Source organism: Eurosta solidaginis, chromosome 5 (assembly GCF_040869045.1).
Source record: "Eurosta solidaginis isolate ZX-2024a chromosome 5, ASM4086904v1, whole genome shotgun sequence".
Classification (NCBI taxonomy): domain Eukaryota; kingdom Metazoa; phylum Arthropoda; class Insecta; order Diptera; family Tephritidae; genus Eurosta; species Eurosta solidaginis.
Window position 1 is genome coordinate 137,740,033 of NC_090323.1, and position 26,414 is coordinate 137,766,446.

The 26,414-nt window shown below is 43.1% G+C and overlaps 1 protein-coding gene and 1 non-coding gene across 2 annotated transcripts; both read left to right on the forward strand.

Annotated features, from left to right (window-relative positions):
* Positions 1-1,524: 1,524 nt before the first annotated feature.
* LOC137233616 (large ribosomal subunit protein eL28-like) lies at positions 1,525-8,141 on the forward strand. The gene is made up of 5 exons (XM_067756781.1): positions 1,525-1,667; positions 3,834-3,935; positions 7,415-7,657; positions 7,726-7,941; positions 8,013-8,141. The coding sequence occupies exons 1-3, from the start codon at positions 1,554-1,556 to the stop codon at positions 7,610-7,612; spliced, it is 414 nt and encodes a 137-aa protein (XP_067612882.1). The 5' UTR covers positions 1,525-1,553; the 3' UTR covers positions 7,613-7,657; positions 7,726-7,941; positions 8,013-8,141.
* Positions 3,679-3,752, forward strand: LOC137234107 (small nucleolar RNA CD11). Its single transcript, XR_010947698.1, has one exon. It is a non-coding gene; the product is annotated as a small nucleolar RNA CD11 (small nucleolar RNA).
* Positions 8,142-26,414: the final 18,273 nt, after the last annotated feature.

Genomic DNA, 26,414 nt, shown 5'->3' on the forward strand with positions numbered 1-26,414 from the left:
CGCTCTTGGCGTTCATTGTGTTCACCTTCATGTAATTATGGGGATTCTATTTTTGACAAGCCGATGTTCGTCGCGTCTATTTCGCGGCGTCAAAGCATTGGGTTTCAAGCTTTAGTTTGATTCACAATTGCCGTCATCCGGTAGCAAAATCCTGAGCCAGATAAATAATTGTGCATGTAAATGCTACAACAACGATTTGAGCCAGATAAATCCAGATAGAAGTCTGGTTCAATATGTGAGCCAGATAATTTGTTAATTACTTCCTTTTAACAATTGTTTTTGTTTTTATCGGCCTATTGATAAATCATTCAAGGTTCGAATTGAGCTCAAGGCCAGAACAATAATTTTTTTTCTAATGATAATTATTGTTATTTTTTAATTTTTCTAAATTTGAAAAATTGTATGTTGTTTTTGGAATAGTAAGTAGAAAATTTTTCAGACAACTTGCCATAGCTGCGCAGATATATCCATTTCGAAGGGTGCTAAGTCTTCATCATCAGTACGCTTTAGGCATGCTGCGCTAACCATTTAGCTATACAGCGGTGGTTTGTTTGACTGGCAAATTTGCTACTTCTATTCCTTTTTACCAACTATATTTATTCAGTGTTGCGCCATCTGGTGTAAATCACTGATAATGCTGGATTTTTGTTTATTGTCAATTACTTTGTTTGACATTCCCAAGTGCTCGTGGTTTATTAACAATTGTTTTTGTTTTTATCGGCCTATTGATAAATCATTCAAGTAGCTATACAGCGGTGGTTTGTTTGACTGGCAAATTTTTCAAATTTAGAAAAATTAAAAAATAACAATAATTATCATTAGAAAAAAATTATTGTTCTGGGCTTGAGCTCGATTCGGACCTTGAATGATTTATCAATAGGCCGATAAAAACAAAAACAATTGTTAATAAACCATGAGCACTTGGGAATGTCAAACAAAGTAATTGACAAGAAACAAAAATCCAGCATTATCAGTGATTTGCACCAGATGGCGCAACACTGAATAAATATAGTTGGTAAAAAGGAATAGAAGTAGCAAATTTGCCAGTCAAACAAACCACCGCTGTATAGCTAAATGGTTAGCGCAGCATGCCTAAAGCGTACTGATGATGAAGGCTTAGCACCCTTCGAAATGGATCTATCTGCGCAGCTATGGCAGGTTGTCTGAAAATTTTCTACTTACTATTCCAAAAACAAAATACAATTTTTCAAATTTAGAAAAATTAAAAAATAACAATAATTATCATTAGAAAAAAATTATTGTTCTTGCCTTGAGCTCGATTCGAACCTTGAACTACTTTTTTTTAGTTTGGCAACGCTGCCTTTAATAAACCTACTTTTTCAAAAATAGATGTCCCTGCTTAGCCTTTCGCCGTATGAATCAAATGAAGAACAGCGGCGACTTCTGCCTATCACATTTCACGTGTGCGAAAATTTAACGACATCTGCTTCTCAAGTCTCTCAATGATCCAGAGCATTCCCGTGAGAATTGAGTGTCAGCCGGAGCTGTAAAACTCACTGGAAGACGCGAATGGTTGTAAACTACTTCACACCATGTACTTTCTGAATACCTCCAAATTTGATTATTGTGCTGATGCTACTACAGCCAACTTCACTTCAAATATGGAATTTCCTGTTTCTTTTCGTCATCACTATCAAGAAATAAAGGTGAGCATTTCTGAAAATTCACCGACAAAAGCAGTTGGCACGTGGAAGATATACAAAACTAGGACAGAAAATGAGATGAAAATACTTTTAAAGGTGCGATAAATGTAATACGCACAGTAATTGGTAATTGGGGAAAATTTTAGAATAGCACCCCCCGAGTTCGGGGTTAAACTTGGTATCAAATGAAAGAGAGAGTTCTCCCGATCACAAATATATATAACTTAAAGTGTGCAGACTTATAGTTTACGAGTTATTTGATGTTAAAGTTTGCAAGTTTAGCAAATTTCTATAGCACTTTCAGTTACAATTTACACATCTTTCAAAACCTTTATGCACATAAATATCTATATAAATTGTCAACGATACACTTAAATTTCATTTTAGTATATTTCACATATAATTCTTGCATTGTTTTTACTTAATATAAACGTTTTTATTAAATCAATCGCGCTTTTGTAGCAACATTCACATTTATGTATATATATATTTTATTGATGACATTACAAAGCTGTGCTGCCACATCTAAAAAACGGAACAAGTGCAGAATCGAAAAATAACTTATAAAGATATCTTTCATCTGATGTATATATATCTTTAACTTTTCTAGTCTTTATTTACCAAAAATTTGAAAAAGCTCTTTTTTGCATTCGTGAACGAGCTGATATTACCTTATAACTCTTATGTTTATTGTTATGTTAGCCGATCCAACAACGGCTGCGCCATGCACAGTAATTCTGCGTAGATCACCTTTCAGCGTAGGCGGCCTTCGGCCGCGCTTATTTAAAATAACCCTGGGCTACGCCATGCCACGTCCGGGTGCGTGGTATAACCGTGGCTACCGCCACGGTGATGTCCTTCCGCATATTACCTTATAACTCTTATGTTTATTGTTATGTTATCCGATCCAACACCGGCTGCGCCATGCACAGTAATTCTGCGTAGAACACCTTTCCGCGTAGGCGGCCTTCGGCCGCGCTTATTTAAAATAACCCTGGGCTACGCCATGCCAAGTCCGGGTGTGTGGTATAACCGTGGCTACCGCCACGGTGATGTCCTTCCGCATATTACCTTATAACTCTTATGTTTATTGTTATGTTAGCCGATCCAACACCGGCTGCGCCATGCACAGTAATTCTGCGTAGAACACCTTTCCGCGTAGGCGGCCTTCGGCCGCGCTTATTTAAAATAACCCTGGGCTACGCCATGCCAAGTCCGGGTGCGTGGTATAACCGTGGCTACCGCCACGGTGATGTCCTTCCGCATATTACCTTATAACTCTTATGTTTATTGTTATGTTATCCGATCCAACACCGGCTGCGCCATACACAGTAATTCTGCGTAGAACACCTTTCCGCGTAGGCGGCCTTCGGCCGCGCTTATTTAAAATAACCCTGGGCTACGCCATGCCAAGTCCGGGTGCGTGGTATAACCGTGGCTACCGCCACGGTGATGTCCTTCCGCATAGTAGTAAAAATATATATTTTCCTTTTTCTTTATTAACTGAAAGGTGGCACGTTAATATTTATATTTGTTTTTTCTTTGTTGATGTGGCAGCACAGCTTTGTAATGTCATCGATAAAATATATACATACATAAATGTGAATGTTGCTACAAAAGCGCGATTTATTTAATAAAAACATTTAAATTAAGTAAAAACAATGCAAGAATTATATGTGAAATATACTAAAATGAAATTTAAGTGTATCGTTGCCAATTTATATAGATATTTATGGGCATAAAGGTTTTGAAAGATGTGTAAATTGTAAGTGAGAGTGCTATAGAAATTTGCTAAATTTGCAAACTTTAACATCAAATAACTCGTAAACTATAAGTCTGCGCACTTTAAGTTATATATATTTGTGATCGGGAGAACTCCCTCTTTCATTTGATACCAAGTGTAACGCCGAACTCGGGGGGTGCTAAACTAAATCGCTGCCGGTAATTGTGCCCTCTGTTATAATTTCAAGTGTGATTTTAACATTTGGTATGGTTACTCGTGACAACTGTTTAAATAAATTTTTGTGATGATTGATTTAGCAGAAGAGTTCTTGAAGATTATATTCATCACCCAAGACTGATAAAATAAAAATAATATATATATAGAAAAGCAGTCCAAATATCATTGATCCAATATATTTCTTTATTTTTGCGTGCATGATTTTGTAGATTCAAAATGACCACCACATCGCCGATCTTAACTGGTTGATTATCCGGAACAACAATTCTTTCCTTTTGAATAAGCGCGATGTGAAGAAGTCTTTCAGCATAGTAAGTTCCGTTTATATATTTAGTATAAGTTCATGAGCTTCCGAAATTGAGACCAAGTGCAGAATACGTACAATTGTCAAAAAAAAAAAATCGGACTATAGAGATTTTTATGCCGTTTCACACGGTATATTTATTTTTTGGTGTAAATGAAAGGTTTGGGGGTAATTCCCCGTCAAAATGCGGAATTATGAATTTTTCAAATCAAAATATCTCCGAAACTAGTGGATGGATCTCAAAAAATAAAAAATCGAAAAATGAAAAAATGCCTTTCATCTGATGTATATATATCTTTTAACTTTTCTAGTCTTTATTTACCAAAAATTTGAAAAAGATTTTTTGCATTCGTGAATGGGCTGATATTTACCTTATAACTCTTATGTTTATTGTTATGTTAGTCGATCCAACACCGTCTGCGCCATGCACAGTAATTCTGCTTATAACACCTTTCTCCATGGGCGGCCTTCGTGGCGGTAGTCACGGTTATACCACACCCGGACTTCGCATGGCGTAGCCCAGGGTTATTTTTTTATAAGCGCGGCCGAAGGCGGCCTATGCAGAAAGGTGTTCTACGCAGAATTACTACTGGAGCAGCCGGTGTTTGATCGGCTAACATAACAATAAACATACGAGTTATAAGGTAATATCAGCTCGTTCACGAATGCAAAATTTTAAATAGTTTACCTTTGACGTATATTTTAGCAATAAAGAAATAGCAATTTTATACATTATGTATTTTTGTAATTAATTAATACAATGCGCTTCCCAAGGCAGTCGGTTCTATGTACCGGAGCGACTCGGGATTTTTCCCCACCAAGGACTGTCATCTCAGTGTGACCCCATTTAATTTGTTTCGTCCCTCCCACAAATTGTCATCCTCCCAGCAGCTCCGTGCAGCAGGACTGCTACATATTCTCTTACTCCGGGAAGATATCGAACCCAATCCGGGTCCGTCCCCTGACCCCGGTCCTGAGAAATGGTTTTGCTGCATTTGCCAGAAAAGAATCTTTTTAGGACGGTCATACTCTGTTCAGTGTGTCTCGTGCAAGGGATGGTTGCATCGGACAGGTTGTTCTGGGCTTGATCCCAAACCCGACGTCCACGTAACTTTTATAAATCTTTTGTAGCTCCTTGCTGCTCACGGCCAAGGGCGTCCCGTAGTCTACGCCTAAGCGCCCCCACTACCTTCCAGCAGCCTCTGCTCAGCAAGCCACAACAAGTACCCGCTGCTGCTCGCGCCCCACGGCGCCACCAACTCAAACAGCTGATACCACTCATAACTACTACCTTCGTAGTAGAGCTGGTAGCAATGCTGAGCATCAGCCCCTGCCCCCGTCTTCTTCTCCCCCTCTCTTTTCTGGCAGCAATCGTGCAGGTCAGGGAAACAGACTCTTAGTCCCTACCTCCGTTTGCACCGTCTGCAAGCACAGAATATATAGGTTTGCGACATCCGCTCAATGCAGCTCCTGCCTTGGGTGGTGCCACTTTCCTGGATGTTCTGGTCTCCGCGACGGCAACCCCTCGACGGGTTTCATCGCGCCATGTTGCCAGGTCGCAAACCCAAATCATCCGGGTACCCCAATGCTTGCCCAAGGGCGCCCAGTCCCAAGGCCACAACAGCAATTGCGTCCTGGCCTTCCACAACCTAGGCGTAGTTACCCGTCACTTACCCCTATAGTGGCGGCGTCACCCCTCATGCACTTCAGAATTCTGCAGTTAAACTGTAATGGACTAACTGGGAAGATTACGGAGATAGTCGATTTCATGAAGCGGCAAACATCCGCATTGCTGCGATTCAAGAGACTAAACTCACAGCAAGATCTGCATTGCAGACCTGCTCTGGTTATAATGTCCACAGGAAAGACCGCGAGAGCGGAAATGGAGGCGGCCTCGCGTTTATTATACACCACTCTGTGCAATATTATATATTTGATCCTGGCATCGACCGCAGGGACAATGTCTTAGAACGTCAAGGCCTATCTGTTCGGTCAGGCGATGCAAATCTAGAAATCATCAACATCTACATCCCTCCTGTCACCTGTTGCCCCAGTGGATACCGCCCTAATATCGAGGCCTTACTCACTGGCAACAATCGCATTATCTTAGGCGATTTCAATGCCCATCACGACCTATGGCATTCAAACTTGCGGGCGGACAGTAGGGGTGAGATGTTGGCGGATCAAATAGACGAAACGACGTTCTGCACAATAAACGCAGACGCCCCCACACGTATGGTAGGAAGCTGTCATAGCTCGCCAGATATCTCAATCGTGAGCGCAGAACTCGTAAACTGCGTCAACTGGCAGCCGATGGTAACATTGGCATCCGACCACCTGCCCATACTTATTTCGTTCGAGCGTACCGCCGACTTCATCGTCACCGAAAAACGCACTTTCATAAACTTCAAAAAAGGAAAGTGGGAAGAATATAAATCTGCAACAGACAGCAGCTTTGCTGCCCTCCCTATCCCGACTGATGCCCGCCAAGGGGAGCGTGCCTTCCGTAAGGTCATTGAATCCGCCTCGGCACATTTCATTCCCGCCGGGAGAATTCCCGAAATCCGGCCCCACTTCCCGGCGGAGGCCGCGAGCTTAGCGAGGGAACGCGACCTTATAAGACAGCTTGATCCAGGCGACCCCCAAATAAGGGATTTAAACCAACGCATCAGATTGCTTGTGGACGAACACAATACATATGATCATATTGATATAATAGTAACAGCGGAAGTATTAAAAACAAATACTGTAAATATCCGAACAAATGTTACTAAGCTTTCAAAAGCACGCCTAAAAATCATATCCACACCATTAGGAATAAACTACATACAGAGTGTATGTGCCTACATGGTGATCAAAAGGAATATAAACAAAAAAGGCAACTCTTAGAGACCAATTGTACAGCGAAAAACGGAACATTCATATGGCGTAGCAGCTAAAAAAAGGCTTGCACTGATATGAATGTTGGAGACTCGAGTTCAACGCTCAGCTCCCGAAAAGCTAGCTGATGAAGAAGTGAAATTCAGAAACATGTCCTAGTAACCATCGCCGTTTGTAAACTTACAATTTTTCTCTAATATCAATTATAGATGTTTTATATATCAAACAAAACCTTGTTTTATTACCTATCTAAAGACATTACAATTCTCAAGATTGACTCAATAGTTTCAAAGATATTTTGTTTAAAAAAAAATGTAAAATTTACCTTTTGACATGGAATTACCACTATAGTTATTATTTGCACCAAAAAAAAAAAAAATTATACCGTTGAACTCACCATAAACACCACTACCGATACTCATATAAATTTTTTTAATTTGACAAATGTATGTATTCTGCACTTAAGCCCGAAATTAAATGATGTAATTACTTAATTCACAATGATATTTGATACCGATATGATAGGAACTTCTTAACTGAATACATATATGTGTAGAGATATAACTAACGTTTGGCAATTTTTCAAGCACACTTTCTATTTTACAGGAAGCCAACAATTTAGCCAACGTGAGCTCTTTCCGTTACAGTGGATTGGTGCATAAAAAGGCCGTTGGTGTCGTGCCTGCAGCAGATAAAAAAGGTTTCACGGTAGTTCTGAAGAAAGGCAAGTATGCCCAACGTCCCGCTAAGAACACAGTCCATTACTCTTTCAAGGCTGGACCAAGGAGATCATTAAAAAAGTAAAAGAACCTTTTGACTGAAGCTAAATACCGCAAGGATCTTACACAGGTAAATAATTTCCATTGAAAAATTATTTGAATTATCATTGGATTCATCCCATACCTTTCCTAAGAAAGTGTTGAGAAATATATAGAGTGGCTTCCATTTAATTGGTTTGGAATGTAACACGCCATGAAAATTTTGCAATCACTAAACCAATTATGATAGCTATTCCTTGTTTTTCTATTAAACATTTGCATTCGTATGGTGTAGACCAAATTACATTGTGATGATTCCTTTTTATTACCAACCAAGGTCTCAGAATTGTTCTCTGATGAGAAATCTCACTGATAGTAAGCAAACGATTTTTAAATGAATCGTATAACTGCATTTTATTAACCTACTTTTATTATATTTGTTTTAGGCTGCCCTCCGTCGTGCGTCTGCCGTGCTCGCTTCTCAGAAGACAGTGGCTGCTAAAAATGTAAAGAAAGCGGAAAAAATTTAAATATAAATGCATATTAAATAAATCGAAAAACTCTTAGTTTTATAATTATTCGACTCATTTTAGTAGGCCAACTGATTGATTTCCACTGATAGTTGTAGCAGTGCTTCGCCCCATTCAATAGGCGCGATCGATCACAAATTGGCATCAATATCCTCTAACGGTTGTCCAAGGAAACTTGCAGTTTCAACAGGGATGGACCATAGTGAGGGGTGTTGGAGGCGTTGGTTCCATATTACAATTGAATAGATGGTTTGTATCATGTGGGCACACGTTGCAAGCAGGATATACATTTTGTATGTCGGGGATGATTCTGGATAGGTAGGGGTTAAATCTGTTACAGTACCCAGATCGAAGTTGAGCTAGTGATGCGCGTTTTTCTAGGGAGAGTGCGTTCCTCTTCTGCGAGTTCTGGGTATTTAGAGGTGCGACGCCTGTTGGAGATTTCACTGAGGACATTGTAAATCTATAGTAAACAATGACTGAGGATCTGCTTGCGTTTTTAGCTTCATACGGCTGTTCTCAGGTGCCGTATTTCCTCATAATGCTCGCAGAGATGAACCCTTCAACCACTGGGAGGTGTAGCCTCATGAATTAGATGTCTGTTGGAATGCCAAAGTTTCTGGGTATTCAACAGAAACTGTTCAGCATTTCATTTCTCTCCACAATGGGGAGTACTCAGGCCTCATTATTTAGGTGGTGTTCTAGTGACATAAGAATACAGCCCGCCAATTGCTTTGTAAATAGTAATGAGCGTTTCTTTGTCTTTTCCCCAGGTACTGCCAGCGAGGGATTTGAGGATTTTGTTACGGCTCTGAATTCTCGGAACAATTGCGGCTGCGTGCTCACCAAAATGTAGATCCTGATCAAACGTCACACCCAAGATTTTGGGGTGTAGGACAGTCGGTAGCGTAGTGCCATCGACGTGGATGTTCAAAATGGTCGACATTTGGGACGTCCATATTGTAAATAAGGTCGCGGAAGATTTAGTCGGTGATAATGCCAGGTTTCGCGAGGCGAAAAAGCTGGAGAGATCGGGGAGGTAGCCGTTTATTTTATTGCATAGCGCATCGATCTTTGGACCTGGGCCTGTGGCCATTATTGTGCAGTTATCGGCGTAGGAAACGATTGTGACTCCTTCCGGTGGTGAAGGTAGCTTAGATATGTAGAAATTAAACAAAAGTGGGGATAGGACACCAACCTGTGGCACCCCTTGTTTAATTCTCCTTGGTTTTGATGTTTCGTTTCTAAATTGCACCGATGCCTGCCGACCACCCAGATAATTTGCGGTCAACCTTTTAAGACATGGGGGAAGGGTAGACCCTTCCAGGTCTTGCAGTAACGAGCCATGGTTGACCGTATCAAAAGCTTTTGATAGGTCTAGCGCTACGAGTACTGTTCTATGGTGGAGGTTTTGATTTAAACCGCAATTTATCTGGGTGCTGATGGCATTAAGCGCGGTGGTGGTGCTATGGAGTTTTCTGAAGCCATGCTGATGACAGGCTAGCTGCAAATTTGCTTGAAAGTACGGGAGCAAAATGGCTTCAAGCGTCTTTGCCACTGGCGATAGGAGAGATATCGGACGATACGACTCACCTATGTTGGCTGGTTTCCCAGGCTTTAGTAGTGGGACCACCTTGGCCATTTTCCATTTCTCGGGTATGACAAAGGTGGAAAGAGACAGGTTGAAGACATGCGCTAAATATTTGAAACCCTCTTTCCCTAGGCTTTTAAGCATCGGCATGGCTATGCCGTCTGGGCCCACTGCTTTGGATGGTTTAGCACGACCAATGGCGTCCTCAACCTCTTTAGCGGTGATGGTGATTGGTGACGCGCTGAATTTGTGTTTATGTGCGTGTCTATTGGCTCTCCGTCTATCTTTGTCGACCGTAGGATGCATTATATATTGTCGGCAGAAAGCGCTCGCGCATTTTTTCGCATCCGACAGCACTTTTTCGCCAAAGGCGATGGAAACTTTGTCTTTGTGCTTAGTCGGATTCGATAGGGACTTTACGGTGGACCAAAGTTTACCCACACCGGTAGAGAGGTTACAACCTCTTAGGTGCTCCTCCCATTTCGCCCGCTTGTGTATCCACAAGCAATCTGATGCTTTGGTTTATATCCCTTATTTGGGGGTTGCCTGGATCAAGCTGTCTTATAAGGTCACGTTCTCTCGCTAAGTTTGCGGCCTCCCGGGAAGTGGGCCGGATTTCGGGAATTCTCCCGGTGGGAATGAAACGTGTCGAGGCGGATTCAATGATCTTACGGAAGGCACGCTCCCCTTGGCGGGCATCAGTCGGGATAGGGAGAGCAGCAAAGCGGTTGTCTGTAAAGGATTTATATTCTTCCCACTTTGTGCGTTTTTCAGTGACGATGAAGTCGGCGGTACGCTCGAGCGAAATAAGTATGGGCAGGTGGTCGGATGCCAATGTTACCATCGGCTGCCAGTTGACGCAGTTTACGAGTTCTGCGCTCACGATTGAGATATCTGGCGAGCTGTGACAGCTTCCTACCGTACGTGTGGGGGCGTCTCCGTTTATTGTGCAGAATGTCGTTTCTTCTATTTGATCCGCCAACATCTCACCCCTACTGTCCGCCCGCAATTTTGAATGCCATAGATCATAATGGGCATTGAAATCGCCTAAGATAATGCAATTGTTGCCAGTGAGTAAGGCCCTGATATTAGGGCGGTATCCACTGGGGCAACAGGTGGCAGGAGGGATGTAGATGTTGATGATTTCTAGGTTTGCATCGCCTGACCGGACAGATAGGCCTTGGCGTTCTAAGACATTGTCCCTGCGGTCGATGCCAGGATCAAATATATAATATTGCACAGAGTGGTGTATGATAAACGCGAGGCCGCCTCCATTTCCGCTCTCGCGGTCCTTCCTGTGGATTTTATACCCAGAGCAGGTCTGCAATGCAGATCGCGCTGTGAGTTTAGTCTCTTGAATCGCAGCAATGCGGATGTTGTGCCGCTTCGTGAAATCGACTATCTCCGTAATCTTCCCAGTTAGTCCATCACAGTTTAACTGCAGAATTCTGAAGTGCATAAGGGGAGACGGCGCCACTCTGGGGGTAAGTGACGGGTGACTACGCCTGGGTTGTGGATGGCCAGGACGCAATTGCTGTTGTGGCCCTGGGACTGGGCGTCCTTGGGCAAGCATTGGGGTACCCTGATGATTTGGGTTTGCGACCTGGCAACATGGCGCGATGAAACCCGTCGGGAGGTTTGCCGTCGCGGAGACCAGAACATCTAGGAAAGTGGCACCACCCAAGGCAGGAGCTGCATTGGGCGGATGTCGCAAACCTATATATTTTGTGCTGGCAGACGGTGCAAACGGAGGTAGGGACTAAGAGTCTGTTTCCCTGACCTGCATTGCTGCCGGAAAAGAGGGGGGGGGGGGGGAGACGGGGGCAGGGGCTTATGCTCAGCATTGCTACCAACTCTACTACGAAGGTTGTTGTTATGAGTGGTATCAGCTGTTTGAGTTGTTGGCGCCGTGGGGCGCGAGCAGCAGCGGGTACTTGTTGTGATTTGCTGAGCAGCGCGGCTGCTGGAAGGTAGTGGGGGCGCTTAAGCGTAGACTACGGGACGCCCTTGGGCGTGAACAGCAAGGAGCCACAAAAGATTTATAAAAGTTACGTGGACTTCGGGTTTTGGGATCAAGCCCAGAACAACCTGTCCGATGCAACCATCCCTTGCACGAGACACACTGAACAGCGTGTGACCGTCCTAAAAAGATTCTTTTCCGGCAGATGCAGCAAAACCATTTCTCAGGACCAGGGTCAGGAGACGGTCCCGGATTGGATTCGATGCCTTCCCGGAGTAAGAGAGTATATAGCAGTCCTGCTGCAAGGAGCTGCTGGGAGGATGACAATTTGTGGGAGGGACTAAACAAATTAAATGGGGTCACACTGAAATGACAGTCCTTAGTCGGGAAAAATCCCGAGTCGCTCCGGTACATAGAACCGACTGCCTTGGGAAGCGTATGAAAATTACGCTCTACTAAAGCACTCATCAACAGCTTTCATTTGATATCAATGTTCTATAAACACATTCTAGGGGTACCCGGGTCCACTTTTTGGCCTATAGCTCGAGACCCTAGTCACCCAGGGGTATGAAAATAACCCTCTACTAAAGCACTCATCGACAGCTTTCATTTGATATCCATATTGTATAAACACTGTCTAGCCATTCACTGGCCCACGTTTTGGCCTATATCTCGAGACCCTAGTCACCCAGGGGTATGAAAGCTACCCTCTACTAAAGCACTCATCAACATCTTTCATTTGATATCCACATTCTATAAACACATTCTAGGGGTACCCGGGTGCACGTTTTGGCATATATCTCGAGACCCTAGTCACCCAGGGGTATGAAAATTACCCTCTACTAAAGCACTCATCAACAGCTTTCATTTGATATCAATATTCTATAAACACATTCTAGGGGTACCCGGGTCCACTCTTTGGCCTATAGCTCGAGACCCTAGTCACCCAGGGGTATGAAAATAACCCTCTACTAAAGCACTCATCAACAGCTTTCATTTGATATCCATATTCTATACACACATTCTAGGGGTACCTAGGTCCACGTTTTGGCCTACATATATCTCGAGACTCGAGTCACTCATCAACAGCTTTCATTTGATATCCATATTCTATAAACACACTCTAGGGTTACCCGGGTCCACGTTTTGGCCTATATCTCGAGACCCTAGTCACCCAGGGGTATGAAAATTACCCTCTACTAAAGCACTCATCAACAGCTTTCATTTGATATCCATATTCTATAAACACACTCTAGGGGTACCCGGGTCCACGTTTTGGCCTATATCTCGAGACCCTAGTCACTCAGTCATCTATCCTATATTTCAAGTTAGATCAAACTACACACGGGGTGCAAAACAAATTCAAAATCGGTTCAGTAGTTTAGGATTCCATTGGCCTCAATTGTGTGACACGTGTTTTTTATATATTAAGATTTAAAGTCGACACAAACACAAAGCGGTCGACTAATTAGTGTAACAGAACAGAACGCATGTAATTAAAAAGCCATGTTGTTGTTGTATTAACAGTGCTTCGCTCCATTCAATGGGCACGACCTAATGGTGGCCAATCCTTAAGATTAAAGAATTTAAAAGAGATCCTACATAAAAATTAACATGTTTTAAAAATTTGACATCGTATTGCGTAAGAAAAATAAAATTAAAATATCAGGATAAACCTAGGAGTATGGCAGTATGTAAAGCGGCAAACGAACATTGAAGGCTAATGCAGTTGTACAAATCATTGTAACGTGAGCACCAACGACGCAGGGGACTATTTATAGCAAACGAAAAGGCACAAAATGTCTGGAGGCCCTAGCAGGAACAGCAAAATTTAGTTGACTGACTAGGTCAGGAGAGTCCATTACGCTGATGATGAGCTTATGAATGAACATAACGCCGAGTAAAGCTTTACGATTTTCTAGAGGTGGCATATTAATTAAAAGAAGCCTTTTTCTGTATGGTGAAAGATGCGTACTTGGTTCCCAGTTATGCAAAAACTAAAAACTGTCTCTGGACCGATTCACTCCGATTTATATGGCTTTGATAGGTTGGAGATCAAACACATGAACAATACTCGAGAATAGGATAGACCAAAGACAAACCGACGCCCACCGGGCAAATGTAGGATGCACTAAGCCAGAGGGCTATAACCACTCGGATAAAGTGGCCTTCGACTGACCGCTAAACGGGACTCCAAATGTCTAAATCACAACACAGGTTACATAAACAAAGTTTTTTTCCGCGCCTTTGTGTATGCAATGAAAACACTCTTAAGGTACTTCAACAATTTATTATCATTACTGTCCGCGACTTGATAACACGTGGATAGCAGGGGTGAGATGTTGGCGGACCAAATAGAGGAAACGACGTTGTGCACGATAAACTGGGACGCCCCACTCGTTTGGTAAGAAGCTGTCACAGTTCGCAAGATCTATCCATCGTGAGCGCAGATCTTGTAAACTGCGTCAAGGTCCGTCCGCTGGAGGTAAGGCTGCAAGTGGAGGATACCCTGCATCTGGCATCAACGCTGGTGCTTTTAGGGCTGCCTCAGGAGCGGATAGCTCCTGGGTTGTCGCCCTTAAAAAGATCACCGCCAGCTCTAGTAAGGTGGTCCTTGGCGACAGTGGTGCAGACCTCAAGTCCGCTGAGAGGCTGATGGAGGTTTCCTCAGAATATGAGGCCCTCCTAATGACGGCTATCGCCGAGAATGCCCGTCTTCGCGGAAAAATTGAGGCGATGTCCCTACGGGGCGTCATGCTGGGGGTACATCCCCACGCGGTGGTGGATCTGCAACCGCGGATCATTTGGCGATGCCGCCTCCGGGCATGACGGTTCCGGTTCCCACTGCACCTGCTGTCCCGAAGCCGCTGCAGACCTGGTCGGCGGTCGTTAAGTGCGGAAAGCCCGGGGTGTCCTCAAAGAGGTTGTCGAAAAAATTTACAAGGAGGTTGGGCCGACACTTGGTGTACGTGTGCACCAAGTTAAAGCGGTTCGGGCGGGAGGAGTGGGTATTCGCTTGCCCTCCAAAGAAGATAGGGATAAGGTTTTGGCGAACAAGAAATCTCCTCTGACGAGTTGATGGAGGAGGTTTTCCGCCTAAACCTCACGAAGTTTGACCTTGAGCGCCAGAAGTCAGAGGTTAGGCTGATCAGTGGACCCTGGAAGACGGACGCTGATAGGGCAGCGGTCAACGTCACCCTGGAGGGACGGACAAGTTAATGTCCACCCTCTTGGATGCGGGCCGCTGCTCCATTAAGTGGTTCGGCTAGAAAACCCAACCTATGGCTGTTTCCGATGCTTGAGCTTTGACCATCAGGTGAGGGACTGTGGGTTGATGGCCGAGGTCTTTCGGAGGTGCGGGCAAGATGGGCATAGAGAGGCAAGGTGCCCTAACCGGGTGCACTGCCGCAATTGTGCGTATAAGGGCAGACCCGCCGCGCATCTCATGACCTATGCCGCCGTTGTTGCCCGTGCGCTCGCCAGACATTGATGGGTTTAGTCCTTCAACTGAATTGTCAGGGAGCGTGCTCCGTCATGTGTGAATTGGGAGCGCGTATGGCTGAGGAGAGTTGCAGTATTGCCCTGCTCCAAGAACCCTACACCACAAACGGTGTGGTGAGAGGTCTTCCGGGAGGGTTTAGGTCCTTCTGTAACCTTCAGGGTAATACTGCAATTGTGGTGAATGAGCCGAGATATGAATGTTTGTTATTGAATGCATCTGACTGGGGAGTATACGTGAGCATTGAGGTCTCTTTTGGAAGAGCCATCTTTGCAAGCGTATACTGTAAGTTTGGTGAACCCATGGAACCCTATATCCAATACATCGATACGGTGCTACTACTTGCGAGAAGGACGCCAGTTATCATAGGTATGGATGCCAATGCTCTATCCCATATATGGCATGCCGTTCGTACAATATATCGTGGCCTCTTCGTAGCCTGTGCTACTTTTGGGGCCGTCATATGGTGCCGAACGGTCATGACTGCTCATGGTCTGTGGTGCATGCTGAGAATACAGAGGTACATGGTGCTCCCATGCTTGCCCTTGTGTCAACGGATGCGATTCAGGTGCTTCTTGGTACACTCCCTTTCGACCTGATAGTGATACAACTTGCTGTGTCTTTCAGGCTGAGAAGGAGGGCAAGCATGCCGCTGTTGGAGGATGAGTGGGCCGCCGAAGATAATATGGAGAGTGGATTGTTGGCAGAAAAGTGTCATTTAGAGGGGGTGGTTAGAGGGAAGTAGCAGGAGCGTTGGGACAATAGTCCCAACGGCAGGGTAACGTACGGGTACATACGGAACGTTTCGTTTGTGGCAGAAGGTCCAGACTTCAGATTTACTCTGAGTCTGGGCTTTCTGCTAACGGGTCATGGCTCTCTTAATGCATTCTTGCATAAGAGGAGCTTGAGCGAAACGGAGGGGTGTGTATGTGCATGTGTTGTGTGAATGTCCGAAGTAATCGGACATCAGGGATATCAGTGGTTGGGGAATAATTTTTGAAATGGAAAGGATGGATGTAAGTGGGGCGCTCTCCACTAGTCGGACTATTGACTTGCTCAGTAGGTATGCTTTGGAGGAGATTAGACGGAGAAGACGGCGGACCAGTGGTGATCGGTGGTCGTAGAGGGTAATTGTGTGTGTGTCCGCGAATGTGTGGGGGGTTCTAACTCCACCTCAGCCCTAGGCGGCCGGGCCGGAGTAGGTGGATACTCAACCGGAAGTAGCTTCGGTTGCGAAAGTCAGACCAAGACTCTAAAGTGGTTCCACGGGGAGCAGATAGGCCGCGGAGCTTACTACGTTTCTGCTCATTTGAGGTAGGCTCCTTTTGGGAGCATCGTGGTGGCTGTGGTCGATATCCGAATGCGGTTACAGTTGGTTAGCTCCGATGTGGAGTTGCATTGAAACCGGTGCCATGGCCCTTAGAATGGAAGAGGTGTTAGAAAGGCCTCCATCCTCACCAAGGTGATGGTGTGTCCACTCACCTTATCGATTGGGACCAAGGTAAGCGAGCCTTGGGTGCTGTTTTGACTCGTGTACTATGGTGCATCCGTGAGGTTAGGCCGACGTCGGAAGGTACTCACGTAAAACCTACACTCGCTGTCCGCTTGTAGGTTTGAATGCCATAGATCATGATGAGCATCGAAATCGCCTAAGATAATGCGATTATAGCCAGTGAGTGGTTCTCTGATATCAGGCAGTATCCACTGGGGCAACAGGCGACAAGAGGGATGTAGATGATGATGATTTCTAAGTTTACATCGCCTGACCGGACAGATATGCCATGACGTTCTAGGACACTGTCCCTTCGGCCGATTTCGGGATCGAATATATTATGTTGCACTGAGTGGTGGATGATAAACTCGAGACCGCCTCCATTTCCGCTCTCACGATCTTTTCTGTGGACGTTATACCCAGACCAGGTCTGCAGAGCAGATCTTGTTGTGAGTTTGGTCTCTTGAATCGCAGCAATGTGGATTTTATGCAGCTTCATGAAAGCAACTATCTCCGTGATATTCCCAGTTAATCCATTACAATTTAACTGCAGAATTCTGAAGTGTAACGAGAGAGTAAAGGGTAAGTGACGGCAGACGGTTCTATGTACCGGAGCGACCCTGGATTTCTTTTCCCGAATTAGGGCTGACATTTCCTAACCTCAGTTAATTTGTTGGGTCCCTCCCAAAAATTGTCATACTCGCAGCCAGGCCCGACGAGAGGGGGGGGGGGTGGGGGGATTATCCCCGGGCCCGGGGTTTCTCAGGGGGCCGCGATTTAGAGGTGCTAAGAATTTTTTTTTAATTCAGCAGAGACTTTAGTTGTTCCATGTGCAAATTTTAAGCCGAACTTCAAAAGCAACGATATCGATAATGATTGTTTGCCTGGGCCTGAGGAGGCAATAAAAACATCAAACAAAAATATGTTTCTCAGGGGGGCCGCGATTTAGAGGTACTAAGACATTTTTTTTTATTCAGGAGAGTCTTTAGTTGTTCCATGTGTAAATTTTAAGCCGAATTTCAAAAGCAACGAATATTGATAATGATTTTTTGCCTGGGCCTGAGGAGGCAATAAAAACATCAAACAAAAATATGTTTCTCAGGGGGGGCCGCGATTTAGAGGTACTAAGAAATTTTTTTTAATTCAGCAGAGTCTTTAGTTGTTCCATGTGCAAATTTTAAGCCGAACTTCAAAAGCAACGATATTGATAATGATTTTTTGCCTGGGCCTGAGGAGACAATAAAAACATCAAACAAAAATGTATGTTTACATGAATCCGAAATCGTAAAGTTTTCGTGGTGACACTGATGAAGGTTCATCTTCATAAAGTCTTCCAACAATACCACCAACTCTGTATCAAAGTCCAGATTATTTAAACGACTTTTTGCGATCTGAAGAAGTCAACGAAATAATTCGTCGAGGTCATCAAAAGTGTCCTGCTATTTTTCTACGCGATTGTCATGACGAGGCATTTCCTACCTCGTTGTTAAACAGAATCTTGCGAATAGAGAGAAAGTGGAGCGTGACTGGTTAGTAAGGAGTGCCAGTAACAATACTTTTTATTGCCTACCATGTCGTCTGTTAAGCACCTATACTTTAAATCGACCTAAAATGTGTTGTCCTGTCGGATATTCGAAATTGCAGGTGTGGAAGAAGCTATACGATAAACTGCCGTCACACGAAAATACTCAAGATCACATTAAATGTTATATTCAATGGCGATCTTTACAAAATCTAATTCAAAAGGAAGCTACAATTGATACACTTATCAATGAACAGCTAATCACTGAAACTCAAAGGTGGGAAGAAATTTTATATAGAATTTTGGACACTATTTTATTTTTGGGTGAAAGAGGCCTAGCTTTCAAAGGCGAAAGTATATATCTTGGTGAACGAAACGATGGACATTTTTTGGGCATCTAAGATCTCACAAGCCATTATGATCCGATACTTAGAGATCATTTGGAGAAATTAGGATTTCACAACAGCAGCACAAACGTTTACAAGTCCAGAACGAGTTTATTGAAATTTGTGCAAAGCACGTGAGGGCAACTGCATATATTAGATCAAGGCAAGAAAGCCAAGTATTTTGCTACTATCGTTGATGCTATGCCCGATGCTAGCCACGTTGACTACGTTCATTTTGCGCTAACTCCATTTCAATTTGAAAGCAACAAATTTTACAATTCAAGAACGGTTTTTGGCTTTCGTGAATTGTAACCAAAAAAACTGGTCAGAAAATCGCTGATCTAATTTGCCATACTTGATTGAAGATTGTCGTGCACAAGGGTACGATAACGGCGCCAATATGAAAGGGGCTTACAACGGAGCACTACGTCACATTCTCGACAAAAACTCGAATGCTGATTACTCGCCTTGTGCAACCCACAGCCTCAATTTATGTGGTGTTGATGCTGCAGAATGTTGTACGGCTGCAATTACTTTCTTCGGAGTTGTACAAAAATGTTTTACTATTTTCAGCAGCACTCCACAACAATGGGACATCCTCAAAAAGTGTACCGAGCTCTCTTCATAGTCTTTCAGCCAAAAGCCAAATTTGACTGCGCAAGCATACGGCGATGTTACCGGTATTCTCAAGTACATCAACAAGTTCGAATGTATCTTGCTGTCCTCAATTTGGTTCAAAATACTGACTACCATTAATGAAAGAAACGTGGTCCTCCAAGCTAGAGACGCCACCATAGATGTTGGGGTCCGACATCTAGATGCCTTATTAGCTGATTTGAAGTCGATCAGGAACCAATGGGAAACAATTTTAAACGAATGCAAAACAGTTGCTATTCAATTGAACATCTCGCTAAAGTTTCCGGACATTCGAAAGAGAAAGCCCAAAAGACGTTCTGAAGATAATTTAAAGGAGATGATTATGGATGATTCAGAGTCTGATTTTAAAAATAATACATTCCTGGTGATCGTTGATTCGGTAATCACTGGCATTACTGAACGATTTGTATCTATGAGAAATTTGAGCGAGACGTTTCCCTTTTTGTGGCAATTTGAAGACATGAATGAAACTACGGTTTGGACGAGCGCAGCCAAATTTGTCGAAAAATACAAGTCGGACATTTCTCAAAGCTCAGAATGCGAAATAATTCACTTGAAACACATTTACGAAGCAAATTTTGATAAAGGTCTGTCACCGTTGGAATTGCTAAATGCCATCTACATATGTTCAAAATCTGTATACGATTTTCCCAAACATTTGTGTTGCTTTACGTATCTTTTGCATTATACCTGCCACTGGAGCTAGTGCAGAACTTTCCTTCAGCGTCCATTCAAGAATCAAAAACTTTCATAGATCGTGTTCATCTAAAGAGCGAGTTTCGGGACTTGCCACGCTTTGTGTTGAATTCGTTTTGGCAAGACAGTAACATTTTGATATTATTATAAAAAATTTTGCAGTGAAAAAAGCAAGTAAAGCCACTCTTTGATATCCGAACTATCTATATTGAATAATTAAAATTTATAATCATCATTAAGTTTATCAGAAATGTATTAAAATGTTACCAAATAACTAGAAAAGATTATTTGAACAATATGTGGCTGTTAAAAGAGAAATTTATTTCTACGTTACAATAAAATAGTATAAATAGTAAATATTCTGTGTTAATTTTATTGTCAGCTCTTAGTCCAAAAATCATTTAGTTGATGTAGTAAAAAATTTGTTTGATATAATCCATCAATAATGATTCATGGATGAGACGTCATTAATTCAAGTTAATCAAATATATTAGTGGACTTTTTATAGGGGGCCCGTAAATTGTTTAGTCCCGGGCCCGGATTTTCTCTCTACGGCCCTGCTTGGAGCAGCTCCTTACAGCTCGACTGCTCCATACCTTCCTGCCCCGGGAAGGTATTGACGGTCACACTCTTACCAGTGTGTCACGTGTAAAAGATGGTTGCATCGTTCTGGCTATTATGGGTTAGAATCAAACGTTCGTCGCCCCCGAAATTTCTATAAAACCTTTGTAGCTCCCCGCTGTTCACGTCCAAGGACGTCGCGCTTCTCATTCACAAACGTTCCTCCGCCACCTTTTAGCAGCGATCTGCTCAGCAGGCCACATTAACTGTCCGCTGTTGCACGCGCCAAATGCTGTCTCCACCTAACACGGCCGCTACAACTCATCACTACAATCTACGTAGCATGGACAGTAGCAATGCCGAGCACCAGCTTTTTTCCCCGTCCTTCCCCTCCCTTTCTGACACACGCACTCGCGAGTCATCAACTCCTAGTCCCCCACACCATGTGTTACGTATGGCAGTTCTGAATATTTACGATCGCGACATCGGTCCGATGCAGCTCATGCCTTGGCCGATGCCACCTTCATAGAAGCTCTGGGCTTAGAAACAGCAACCGTCCGACCGGTACATTCATTGCACCTTGCTGCTAAAACACTAGTACCAGCCCATCGACACCAGGTACTCCAGCAGCAATCAGACAGCACACTCGACAAAGCCTATATCCATCAAGGCGCTTTCACCCATCTCTGACTCCTAGAGTGACGACTGCCACCCCGATGCACTTTAGAATTCTGCAACTTAATTGTAACGGATTAACTGAAAAGATCGCAGAGATAGTTGACTACATGTATAAAAACAATATCCGTATAGCCGCAATTCAAAAACAAAGCTAACTGCCAGATCGGATTTTCAAACGTACGATGGCTACAAAATTCACAGACAAGATCGCACAAGGGGTAATGGTGGTGGCCTTGCCTTTATCACCCATCACACCGTGCAATATAGTCTATTTCAACCTAACATCAGCCGTAGGGATAATACCTTAGAAAGTCAAGGCATAACCATCCGGTCAGGCGATGTTGATCTAGAAATAATTAGCATATATATTTCTCCTGCCACCTTCTGTCCAAGTGGCTATGGCGCCGATATCAGTCTGTATCGAAAACCGCCTTATCCTTGGCGATTTCAACATTCACCACGATCGCTGACATTCCAGCTTGCCAGTCGACAGAAGAGGCAGGCAGCTAGCAGAGCAAATAGACAATACGACTTTCTGCACGATAAACGGCGATGGTGGTAAACTGTGGTCAACCGTCAAATCAATTTCCAATCCAGCAAAAGACAATGATAAAGTATCCCTCGCTTTCGGCGACAAAACTTTATCTGATTCGAAGAAATGCGCGAGCGCCTTTTGCCGACAATTTATAATGCATTCTTCTGTAGACAAAGCCAGACGTCGTGCTAACAGACGAGCTCATAAACATAAACACGACGTGCCACCCATTACCATCACCCATTACCATCACCCCCCACAAAGGTTGAAGCAGCCATACACAAGGCCAATTCCTCCAAGTCCATAGGCCCAGACGGAATAGCGATGCCAATGCTAAAACACCTTGGTGCTGATGAAATAAAATACCTAACACACGTTTTCAACCTGTCGCCGGAACCCTTTGTCATTCCCGAACAATACCTAACACACGTTTTCAACCTGTCGCTGCAACCCTTTGTCATTCCCGAACAATGGAAAATGGCAAGTATAATTCCGCTACTAAAGTCTGGCAAACTAGCTGACGAAGGCGAGTCATATCGACCGATATCACTCCTTTCGCCAGTAGCAAAGACATTGGAAACTGTTTTGCTCCCTCATTTCAAGGCAAATCTTCGCCTAGCCACGCATCAACATGGCTTCCGCAAAATGCATAGCATCACCACCGTATTCAATGCCTTAAATACTCAGATTAATTACGGGCTAAATAACGAAAACCCTATCATAGGACGGTGCTCGTGGCACTTGACCTGTCAAAACCTTTTGACACAGTCAAACACGGCACGCTACTCCAAGACATAGATGGCGCACACCTTCCCCCTTGTGTCAAAAGATGGGCCGCTAAATATCTGAGTGGTCGGCAGGCGTTGGTTCAATTTAGGAAAGGAATTTCAAAACCTAGGAAAATTAAACACGGGGTACCGCAGGGTGGTGTCCTATCCCCGCTTCTGTTTAGTTTTTACATATCAAAACTCCCTTGCCCACCAGAAGGAGATACAATTATTTCCTATGCTGACGACTGTACGATTATGGCTACAGGACCTGGCCTCAATCGCCCCGATCTTTCCAGTTTCTTCACCTCGCACAACCTGGCATTATCACCGACAAAATCCACGGCGACCCTGTTTACGACGTGGAAGGAACAGATGTCGCAAATATTGGACGTACGCTTCGATAGTGTTACACTACCGACTATCAGTCACCCAAAGATCTTAGGGTTAACGTTCGATAATACTCTAACCTTCAAGGCTCTTGCCACCCAAATTGTATCTAAAGTACAAAGTCGCAACAAAATCCTCAAGTCGCTTGCCGGCAACACCTGGGGAAAAGATAAAGAAACGTTGCTAACCACGTACAAAGCAATTGGCCGATGAAAAGGCTACAGGCCTGTCAAAAAGCTGCAATCAGAACTGCCACCGGATGTCTTCTTATGAACCCGAACACCACCTATAAAGTGAGGCCAAAGAGCTTAATATAAAAGTGCACAACGACATGCTGAACATACAGTTTTTGCTAAATTATCACAAACCAGGACATCCAAGCAAACAACTGCTTGATCTAGCACATCTCCATAAGCATTATGACGAGATCCGTCACCTGCCAACAAAGCCGTTCGATCCAGACAGCATTGGCCCTAAGCCAAATCCACACAGAATCGGTAAACGCCTTTGCCAGGTTGCGCCCGGTGAACCCCGTTATTAATATTGTGACGAATATTAGCATCACTAAGCTGTTAGTAAATAATAACGCAACAACAAAAACATAAAGCAGCCACTCTTATGTACATGTACACATTAGAGATAGCAGCACTTATGTAGAAGGCGACGAAGAGATCTCACACACACAGATGTAGTTATAAGCCGAAATAGGTGCTCACACATACACACACATATGGCTATAAACTACAAATATACATGTACTTATATAACAGGTAACCAAGCATAATGGACAACTGTTCACGAAATTACTAGACCTTAGGAGAAATGGGTGATCGAGGAAACCGCGAATATAAAAGCAGCGCATGCTGAGTAATAACGAATCAGTTTTGATTTAAGCATGCTATTGGTGAAGTATAATTGTGAAGTACTAACCCAAAGTAATCTAAATAAAGACCAGTTTACAATACTGAATATTGGAGTGACTTATTCAACAGTTTAGCGATTCGAACGTTAGCAGAAGGTTTCAAATAAGCGGAATTTCCCTAAATTCGTTACAATATGTAATATCCCACCCTTGCAGAAGAAGAAAGCAACCTACCAGGAGAGACATGAATCACCCTGGCCCAACTTCGTTCTGGATACTGTAACAGGTTAAACTCTTAGTTGTTCAGAATCAACCCCGACATACGTAATATATGTCCTGCATGTGATCTGTCCCCACATGACACCAACCATTTTTACACTCAGTTGAGCAGAGCTCACAGAGTATATTAAGTTTGATTGGATAACGGTTGGTTGTACATATATAAAGGAATCGAGATAGATATAGACTTCCATATATCAAAATAATCAGGATCGAAAAAAAATTTGATTGAGCCATGTCCGTCCATCCGTCCGTCCGTTAACACGATAACTTGAGTAAATTTTGAGGTATCCTGATGAAATTTGGTATGTAGGTTCCTGAACACTCATCTCAGATCGCTATTTAAAATGAACGATATCGGACTATAACCACGCCCACTTTTTCGATATCGAAAATTTCGAAAAACCGGAAAAGTGCGATAATTCATTACAAAAGGCAGCTAAAGCGACGAAACTTGGTAGATGAGTTGAACTTATGACGCAGAATAGAAAATTAGTAAAATTTTGGACAATGGGCGTGGCACCGCCCACTTTTAAAAGAAGGTAATTTAGAAGTTCTGCAAGCTGTAATTTGGCAGTCGTTGAAGATATCATGATGAAATTTGGCAGGAACGTTACACCTATTACTATATGTACGCTTAATAAAAATTAGCAAAATCGGAGAAGGACCACGCCCACTTTAAAAAAAAATGTTTTTTGAAAGTCAAATTTTAACAACAAATTTAATATCTTTACAGTATATAAGTACATTATGTCAACATTCAACTCCAGTAATGATATGGTGCAACAAAATACAAAAGTAAAAGAAAATTTCAAAATGGGCGTGGCTCCGCCCTTTTTAATTTAATTTGTCTAGGATACTTTTAACGCCATAAGTCGAACAAAAATTAACCAATACTTTTGAAATTTGGTAGGGGCATAGATTTTATGACGTTAGATGTGCGAAATCGGTTGATGCCACGCCCAGTTTTTATACACAGTCGTCCGTCTGTCCTTCCGCATGGCCGTTAACACGATAACTTGAGCAAAAATCGACATATCTTTAATGAACTTAGTTCACGTGCTTACTTGAACTCACTTTATCTTGGTATGAAAAACGAACGAAATTCGACTATGACCACGCCCATTTTTTCGATATCGAAAATTACGAAAAATGAAAAAAATGCCATAATTCTATACCAAATACGAAAAAAGGGATGAAACATGGTAAGGTAATTGGATTGTTTTATTGACGCGAAATATAACTTTAGAAAAAACTTTATAAAATGGTTGTAACACCTACCATATTAAGTAGAAGAAAATGAAAAATTCTGCAGGGCGAAATAAAAAACCCTTAAAATCTTGGCAGGTATTACATATATAAATAAATTAGCGGTATCCAACAGATGATGTTCTGGGTCACCCTGGTCCACATTTTGGTCGATTTCTGGAAAACGCCTTCACACCACTCCCTTTTAAAACTCTCATTGATACCCATATCATACAAACTCATTCTAGAGTCACCCCTGGTCCACCTTTATGGCGATATCTCGAAAAGGCGGCCACCTATAGAACTAAGCCCCACGCCCTTTTAAAATACTCATTAACACCTTTCATTTGATACCCATATCGTACAAACATATTCTAAAGTCACCCCTGGTCCACCTTTATGGCGATATCTCGAAAAGGCGAACACCTATAGAACGAAGGCCCACTCCCTTTTAAAAATACTCATTAGCACCTTTCATTTGATACCCATATCGTACAAAGTCTAGAGTCACCCCTGGCCCACCTTTATTGCGATACATCGAAAAGGCGTCCACCTATAGAACTAAGGCCCACTCCCTTTTAAAATACTCATTAACTCCTTTCGTTTGATACCCATATTGCACAAACGAATTCTAGAGTCACCCCTGGCCCACCTTTATGGCGATATCACGAAACGGCGTCCACCTATGGAACTATGGATTACTCCCTTTTAAAATACTCATTAACACCTGGTCCACCTTTATGGCGATATCTCGAAAATGCGACCACCTATACAACAACCACCACTCCCTTTTAAAACCCTCATTAATACCTTTAATTTGATACCCATATCGTACAAACACATTCTAGAGTCACCCCTGGTCCACCTTTATGGCGATATTTCGAAACGGCGTCCACCTATAGAACTAAGGCCCATTAACTCATTAACGTCTTTTGTTTGATGCCCATATTGTACAAACAAATTCTAGGGTCACCCCTGGTCCACCTTTATGGCGATATCTCGAAACGGCGTCCACCTATGGAACTAAGGATTACTCACTTTTAAAATACTCATTAATACCTTTCTTTTGATACCCATATTGTACAAAGAAATTCTAGGGTCACCCCTGGTCCACCTTTTTTGGCGATATCTCGAAACGGCGTCCACCTATGGAACTAAGGATTACTCCCTTTTAAAATACTCATTAACACCTTTC

Excerpts from the sequence above, each read along its gene's own strand:
- LOC137233616 (XM_067756781.1), top strand. The coding sequence starts at position 1,554 with ATGTACTTTCTGAATACCTCCAAATTTGATTATTGTGCTGATGCTACT. Across the intron at positions 1,668-3,833 it reads ATCACTATCAAGAAATAAAG|ATTCAAAATGACCACCACAT; the intron begins GTGAGCATTTCT and ends ATGATTTTGTAG. Across the intron at positions 3,936-7,414 it reads TGAAGAAGTCTTTCAGCATA|GAAGCCAACAATTTAGCCAA; the intron begins GTAAGTTCCGTT and ends TCTATTTTACAG.